Source organism: Nestor notabilis, unplaced genomic scaffold (assembly GCF_000696875.1).
Source record: "Nestor notabilis isolate BGI_N333 unplaced genomic scaffold, ASM69687v1 Scaffold30728, whole genome shotgun sequence".
NCBI lineage: Eukaryota > Metazoa > Chordata > Aves > Psittaciformes > Psittacidae > Nestor > Nestor notabilis.
The window spans coordinates 1-8,435 of record NW_009941100.1 but is presented as its reverse complement, the minus strand read 5'-3'; the positions used below and the strand labels follow the sequence as shown (position 1 = coordinate 8,435).

Genomic DNA, 8,435 nt, shown 5'->3' with positions numbered 1-8,435 from the left:
CTTCCAACACAAACCGTTCTATGATTCTCCCTTCTTGCGTGCCTGTCCCTAGTAGCACAGTGGGGAACTAGAGCTGCTCTTCGCCCTGCCAAGTGCATGATCAAGGGGCCTTCCTGGGTGAGTGAAACCATGGCAGCTGTGCTCGGAGCAGAGCTCTTCATGCTGTATTTGGGTGGTGTGTGAGCAGGGTGAGGCGGGTGCTGCAGAGGATGGGTGGGGATCAGGTGAGAGGAGCAAAGACAAGAGCGGGTGCAAAGCCAGAAAAACCACCCAAACCCTTCAACCCCTGCCTGTAAACAGGAAATCGAGGACCACAGAAAGCAAGACAGGAGGAAAGGGGAAGGCAGGAGGGGAGAGGCAGCAACTGCTTTTGAACCAGGCTAAAGAAAACACGTGTGACAGCACCAAGCGTCAGCCGCTGAAGCAGAGGGCCTCCAAGTAGATGGGAGATGGTCCCATCCGCTCTCTCTCCAGTAATTCAGTGTGTGTAAGGATGCTGAGCAACACAGAAGGGGAGTTATTGCTAGAACTCTTTCAGGGTTTATTCCCTGAGTCCAAACTGCTTTAAGAATGCAGTTTTACATGTTTTAGGGCCTCTCTAGGCAGCCTTTTTGGGTAGATGACACCTGGGCTGCTGAGGGACCCATCTCCCCCCTCCTGAAAGGGCTGCCTGGAGCCAGGATGAGCCATGTTGACATCCTTTGACTTGCTTTCAACAGCAGCAGATCCTAAACTGGCGTTGGTTAACAGCAGCACTGAAGTTTTCACAAGCTGACTTGGCACCTCGTGTATTTCCCACATCATGTCTTCAATCTGTTCAAAATTAGGCCCTAACCCCTCATCTTCTTCCACTAAAACCACACGGATGTTCTTTTCCCACCCATTACTTTTATTGTGAGCCCAAAGTGGGAGGGTTGTTGGTAATCCTAACTTCTGACCAAATATTTGTTAATGAGTGGCTTCATGATGATATTTGATAGCTTTTCTGTTTAACATAATACTCTTTATTTCCAACTCTATTTTTAGGATCCTGTACATTCGTGTTTCTCTTTGGAATGAATGTTAACCACAGGGATCCCTGAATGTTGTGCCTCTGTATAGACACCACAGTGATTAAATAAGCAAACTTGCTGAGCTGTTTTGGGGCTAGTTCAAGCTGGTGAAGGGAGATGTGGTAGTTCCTGTTGGAATTCTCTTTAAAAAGCACCAAGTGTTGCAAAGTTTTCCTTCTGTGACTCATTTCAAGACAATACTATAACTAAAAAGCATGGATTACCAGACAGGCAGATGCAGCATTCCCAGGAACTTGCTATAAATAGTTCAGAAAATATATATTTAAGGTTAGCAGACACTATATTTAAATCATTCCTTGGATGGACAACTATTACCATGAGTCAGATACGTTGGGGTTTCTCTTCTTGGATCCAAGCTGGAACAAGCTGTGTTGTTACACCACTGGTATGAATTGCAACACGGTTCTGAGATGCTGCAGCTCTTGACTGCAAAGGTACTAGTTGTGTTTCTGGTGTTGCCTTGGTGCCACAAGCATTGGGCTTTCCAACCAGCTGGTTGTTCTCCTGCTCACACAGCGCTGCTTGTCATTTGTTACTATAACTCTTATATTACTCCCTTGTGGTTATTGCTGACTTCCTGCTCGCTTCCTATGTCACAGCAATCCTCTGCTTCAGAGGGAGGGCAAACAGGAGTAATACAAACTGCCAGCTCATGAAAGCACATTGCTCTTTTATCATAAGCCCTTCCTTTTATATCTTTCCAAGCCCTATTTATGAATTTCACACCTCATAGGCATGTAGAAGCTGTTACAAATGGGGCAGTTTCAGTGCATTGGGTTTGGTCACGTCCTACCACGTGGGTAGCAAGAGTAAATTCAGAAATACATGGGAGGAACTGAAATCTTAGGGTGGGGTTTATGCAATTGGGCAAACTGCCACTGAATGCTGGTCTGCTCTTCCTCCTCCTCACCACCCTTGTACTATCTGATTTCTTACTGTCTCTTTTACTAGTTTCTTAACCTTCTGTCCTCTTCAGACTCTGCTTCCTTACCATTCCTTGCCCAAGTTTGAGTGAGTCCAAGTGTGAGCACCTGGTTTTGGCAAATTTGGTCTGTAGTAGTTCCCAGCTCAGTGCAATGACTTTTGCTAACAAGGAAAGGCTCCATCCCAAGCCCTTGGCTGAAGAGTTTAACCACACAGATGTATAATACTTCCTGCCTGAGAGATCTTGGCTTGGCAAATCACTGCTCAGAGGTTTCCGAATTGATGTGGACCTTGGTGGGACTGTGCATTAGCAGAGCTCTTGTAGCCAGCATTTTCATGTATAAACAGTTGTGAAAGACTCTGGGAAGGTGGAAAGAACTCATTTTTCTATGGCTTTAAATAAATGCAAGTCTACTTCAAACATGCAGTTACGGAAAAGTTCATCTTGACATTGTGTAAATACAGTTACCAATGTTGAATCTGCAAATAAATATTGGAATAAGGGGGAAAAGTAAATGGGAAGCTTTGGTTTCTGCTCTCTTTTGTGCCTATTTAATCCAGGGTGCCTTCTGGTATTTCAGGGGATCTGCTGTGGGTTTGTGTGTGTATCCAGGAGCAGAGGTTGGCCGGTTCTTCCAGTGGTGGAAGATAACTCTTGATGAATTACTGGACAGTTCGATCAGTCTAAACAGGCTTTTACAGTGTAGCTCTGCAACAGACTTTCTTACACCTTGAGAAAGCTGCTGATCTGAGCAGCGAGTCAGTCTGCAACTGCAGTTCAGGTTTATTCCACAAAACTCAGGAGAACTCCCACTGACATTAGAAAATGTCATGAAATGGGAAGAAAGGTGGATTTCCAGTGTAGAGTCCCAATTTCTTCGCTGATTCTGCTAAGACAAGCCATACCTGTAACATTAGCCATGTTGGAGCATCACATTTCACGCAGGCACATGAAGTGTGCTTTATTTTGAGTAACACTGTTGTTTTCCTAACAGATGAACGTGAGGCAGTGCAGAAGAAGACTTTCACAAAGTGGGTTAATTCCCATTTGGCACGTGTATCATGCAGGATTACAGACCTGTACACTGACCTTCGAGATGGAAGGATGCTCATCAAACTGCTGGAAGTTCTTTCAGGAGAGAGACTTGTAAGTGTTTATTCTTATTCATTGTGGGGGTTTTGTTCCGGCTTTGGGTGGGTTTTGGTGAAGCCTTGGCTCAACTGAACTACAGCAAAACTTGAGTACTGAGGCTTCAAAAGAAGTCTGTTGCTTCAGGTGGATCCAGACACCATTAAAATATCATCCTATTGGTTTCAGTAGGAATCAAAGGCATCATAGAATCATGGAATGGTTTGGGTTGGAAGGGACCTTAAAGCTCCTCCAGCTCCAACCCCTGCCACGGGCAGGGACACCTTCCACTAGAGCAGGTTGCTCCAAGCCCCTGTGTCCAACCTGGCCTTGAACACTGCCAGGGATGGGGCAGCCACAGCTTCTCTGGGCACCCTGTGCCAGCGCCTCAGCACCCTCACAGGAAAGAAAGGAACCTTTGAAGGAATTCTCCCTATGGTTTTAAGTGCCCCCCACTGCCCAGGAATGCTCCTGGGTTACTTGGTTTTGCTAGAATGGGTAAGGCTTGGTTAGGAGACCATCTAAAATGAATTTAAATAAATGGTTCAAGTTCTTTCTTTGGGTATGCTGAGAGAGCCCCGTGATACCAGCACAAGGAGGTGGCGAGTAGGAAAACCCCTGTAGTGAAAAATGCTGATGCATGACAAGAAAACTGGGTGTCAGGAGGAAAACTGTGTCAGAAAACAGGTATCAGTTTTTCCTTCAGTTCCTTAAATGATGGCTCTGCTCTTAGCTACCTAATTTAAAGCAATCTTTTCAAAGAAATACGGGTCTTTAGCTAAGACCGAAGGCTACATGAGGATGCGAGTGTGTAATCGCTTGTCATCAAGCCCTCCTGTTAATGGGAGCTCCATGGCTTAAGCCTCTGGTTAATGAATTGACCATATGGCCCACAGCATGTGTGTGTACAGTGAGGCAAGAGAGGAAGCTTTCTGAATACAGCTGGGAGGGTAAGGAAACTCTGACGTGCATAGAAAGAAGTACCCTGTGTTCGTGAAGGTGTTGTGTGGATGGAGACAGCTGATCTCAATGTTTGTCAACTCCAGTTTGCTCAAAACATGTTTCTCTCTCTGCCACACCATTTATTTCAGTGAGCTGTCAGGTTTGACCTGTTCGCTGCAGGTGGCTGATGTTACTCATACAGGAATATTATATATATATTCATACATTGATAGGACAAGGGATAATGGGTTCAAATTTAAGCAGGGGAGGTGTAGGTTGGATATAAGGCAGCAGCTCTTCCCTGTGAGGGTGCTGAGGCGCTGGCACAGGGTGCCCAGAGAAGCTGTGGCTGCCCCATCCCTGGCAGTGTTCAAGGGCAGGTTGGACACAGGGGCTTGGAGCAACCTGCTCTAGTGGAAGGTGTCCCTGCCCGTGGCAGGGGTTGGAGCTGGATGATGTTACGGTCCTTTCCAACCCAAACCAGTCTGGGATTCTAAGAATAACTGAGACCAACATGCCCCATTAGTTGAGGATTCAGACAGCAAACATGCCACCTTTGTTTGAATCCTCATACCTGCCTGCCAAGGCTGGGCTTTCAGTGTCAACCAGAGGTGAGGCTCAGACAGTCCCATGACTCTCTGTGTTTCACTGACATTTTTCACTCCAGGATTTGAACATGCAAACAGGGCTTATGCAGCCCTTGGGGTGGGGAGAATGCTGGGTCTTGCATCACGGTTTGTGTATGGTGCTGGCAGCTGCCTGCGCCACCACGCATTCCTTTTGTAGCTTCCTTATCTCAGGATGGAGGACAGCAGTCTCTGTTTGAACAGTACATTCCACCACACCTTCCTCTGCAAACGAGAATACAGATAACACAACACACTAAACCTTCAGCCTATTACACACAGCAGAAGTATTCAAGGAGGGTTGGCACATAGCATCCACTTGCTGATGTTCTCCAGCCTTTTGGAATTTAGTTTGGCTGGTATTGGTGAGGCTCTGACATCTCCATGGCATTCAAACAGAGCTCTAAAGGCAGGATCTTATACAGAAAGCTTAAAATGGAGACAAGGAACATCAGATGGTTAGAAAGCAATAAACAAATGCAGGAACCAGCCTGGTTAACTGTTTTAATATGGTGTGTTCACTGATGCAGTAGAACAAACAGGAATTCTTTTGTCTCTTTTGAAACGTGGATTCAGACTGAAGCTGGAGCCGTTTACCTGTGCAGCAAGCCTGGGATGTGGGACGGTACCTGGGAAGCAGGACTGCTCTTTGCTCCCTGCAAGACCTCCAGCCTCATTTGCACAAAGCCTGTGTTTCTCAAAAGCTGTTGTGATTTTTGATGAGGAAAACCCAGAAACTCAAAATGAGACCATCCAGCAAAGACAATATCTGCATCTTGCTGTCTTTGCACAGCTTGATTCCTAATCCTAGCCTTTAGTCCAGACCTTGCTACATAAAGTCCTCTGCACAGCACAGTATTTGGAAAGATGCAGTAGTCTCCCTGAGCAAAGTGGGAATGGAGCCAGTCAGGATGGGAAGTCAGTTGTGATTCTGTTTGCACATGTTGTTACCCAGCTTCTCCCAGACAGAAGAAGAAAGCTCAGAATTGTTTTCAGCATAAGATTAAGCATTTAGCTCAGTTTCTTCCATAACTAAATAAAGGATTAGTAAATTCCTGACAATTCCTGGATGCTCAAAGGTCAAACCTTTTAAGCACATTCTCTGCAGTGAGTTTTCTGTTGGAAAAGGGAAGATTTTTGATGTCAGAGAAATTTTCCTCTGGTTAATGCCTGGCTCTGTGTTAGGTTAGTAAATGTGAAGGTTACTCATTGTGAGGCTGTGCAGGGGAGCATGGCAGGCACAGCCACACCTTGTACAAACCAGACTTGTGTGCTTCTTCCTCATTTTGCTGCAGAACAGTGGGTTAAACTGTGGGGAGGGACACAAAAATGGAACCTTTGGTCTTCTCAGGGTTCCTGATATTATTTTGGCCAGGTCACAGAACCCCAGACTGGTTTGTGTTGGAAGGGGCCTTAAAGCTCATCCAGTTCCAACCGCTGCCACGGGCAGGGACACCTTCCACTAGAGCAGGTTGCTCCAGCCTGGCCTTGAGCACTGCCTGGGCTGGATCCCAGAGTGTTCCTATTGATAGTGATGGATCTCCAATTGGTTTTGGCCAACCACATAACCTCACTCTTGCTCCCACTCCCACCATGGCTCTTCACCCTGTACTGTACATATGGTGTGTACGTGGAATTTGTGCCTCTCCAGAGGGACTTCTAAACCCCAAATTCCTGGAAACCCTTGCTGTCGCTGGGAGCCGCGGGATGACTTTGCATCACTGCCCAGCCTCGGGAGGAGAACTGTGCTGCCTGAAACCTGAAGTGGAACTAATGACTGCTGGGTTTGGGTGTCCTGAGGGCACCCTTCTAGCAAGTGTTTCACCTCTACCACACACCCTTCCTCAGGCTGCTGTTTCCAGGGACCATGACACGGCTCTGGCTGGAACTCGTCCCCTTGAACACAGTCAGGATTTTTTTGCCTGAGCTATTTCCATGTGTTACTAATTATGTTCACTGCAGAAAACAAGGAAGCTATGTCAGGTAGCAGTTGGCTGAGTTCCTCTGGTGAGGTCTCAGTGAGCACTGAACAGGCTGTCCAGCTGTAATGCGTGTCTGCAGAGCAAAGTGCCTTTAACTTCATCTGGTTTTACAGCAGACTCTGCTGTGAATATATATATTCATGGTTTTTTACGCTGGACCTTCATAAAGTTGTGTTACGTTGCTGTGGCTGATTTTTTGTTATGGTTCTAACTTTCTTTTCCTATGAAGAAATTGTTTGGAATAAATCTCTATATTTTTATACTATTTACCCCACTTCAGCTGACCAAAAAAAGCAATGATGCTTCTTTTGTAAGGAGTTTTTTACAGTCAGATCTGAGCTGCCTTTTTGACAAGTGCATGTCTGTATTTACGGATACTCTGGAGCATTCATTACCCATTCCCTCTGTTGCCTGCCTCCACCAGTTATCAGCTGCTTCATATCTCTATCTTGCAGAACCTCTTTTAAATGTGGGAGAACTTGTACTGGAGGCAAAACCAGCATCTTGGGAAAATGCATCAGGTGTGGCATGAACCTTACAAAACCCATTTCTCTTCCTACTAGTTAGTGAATACACTAGAGAGGAAAAATGAAGGAAGCAAGCAGGGAAAGTCCTTTGAAAGGCAAATGAAGTGGGCTCGTGGTGCGTGTGGCTCAGGTCTGGCATGCTGGCATTTTCGACATGGGTTTGGCATGTGCTGCCATTATCCTTGTGTAAATGCATCGTAAGATGCAAGGAGTGGTTTTGTCCATTCAATTTGAAGAACAGATGCACATGGCAATGCTGGCTGGGAGAGGATATGTGGTGATGGTGACCCACCTGCCTGGACTCAAGAGTTACCAAGCACTTCCGGGTTTTCCCTCCCATCTACATTAACACATGTTTTTCTCTTCTCCCTTTTACCTTCTAGCCTAAACCAACTAAAGGAAGGATGCGCATCCACTGCCTGGAGAATGTTGATAAAGCCCTCCAGTTCCTGAAAGAGCAAAGAGTGCACTTAGAAAACATGGGATCCCATGATATTGTGGATGGGAATCACAGGCTGACACTTGGCCTTATTTGGACTATTATCCTGAGATTCCAGGTAAAGATCACGGAGTCACAGAATGGTTTGGGTTGGAAAGTACCTCAGGATCATCTAGTTTCAACCCCCTGCCATGGGCAGGGAGACCTTCCACTAGACCAGGTTGTTCCAAGCCCTGTCCAGCCTGGCCTTAAACACTTGCCAGGGATGGAGCATGTGCATACATACACAGGTAGACACACGTTTGAGCTTTCCATGGTTGTTTCTAACGTATTTCATTGGGGTTTTTAAGCATGGAGTGCTCCCAGGCCCTCCATAACTATGACCTAAGGCTAATCCTTAGGATTAAATTAGTCTTCATAGTACAGCTGAGGTGTAGTGGCAGCCAATGGGAGTTTCCTGTGTGGAGTTATATAGGTTTATTTTTAAGTTACTCATAAATATGAACCTCTGATCGCAGACCTGTACACTCTTGTAGACCTGGGAGGAACTGCTGCCCTCAGCTGCTCTTCACCTCAGTGGTGAGCATCACTGACCTGGCTGACTTGGCACTGAAGTGGGTTAGGGGCATCCACAGGAATTAGTTTAGTGTTGTAGTAAAGGCTGCTGAGATTTCGTCTCCAGCAAGATGCACACTGGTCTTTGCCCTCAGTTAAAAAAGGCTGAGAAGTCCTTCTGCAGAAGGGATAATAAGTGTATGTAATAAATATATATTTTATAATAAACAACAGAGTA

General features: G+C 45.9%; 1 protein-coding gene across 1 annotated transcript; it reads left to right on the top strand.

The window, feature by feature from the left end:
* Positions 1–2,943: 2,943 nt before the first annotated feature.
* On the top strand, positions 2,944–7,785 carry LOC104410522 (spectrin beta chain, erythrocytic-like; the record flags this gene model as incomplete). Its single annotated transcript, XM_010020705.1, has 2 exons — positions 2,944–3,144; positions 7,587–7,785. Coding segments are annotated over 2 exons (400 nt in total), but the record flags the coding sequence as incomplete, so codon positions are not given.
* Between the last annotated feature and the right edge of the window lie 650 nt (positions 7,786–8,435).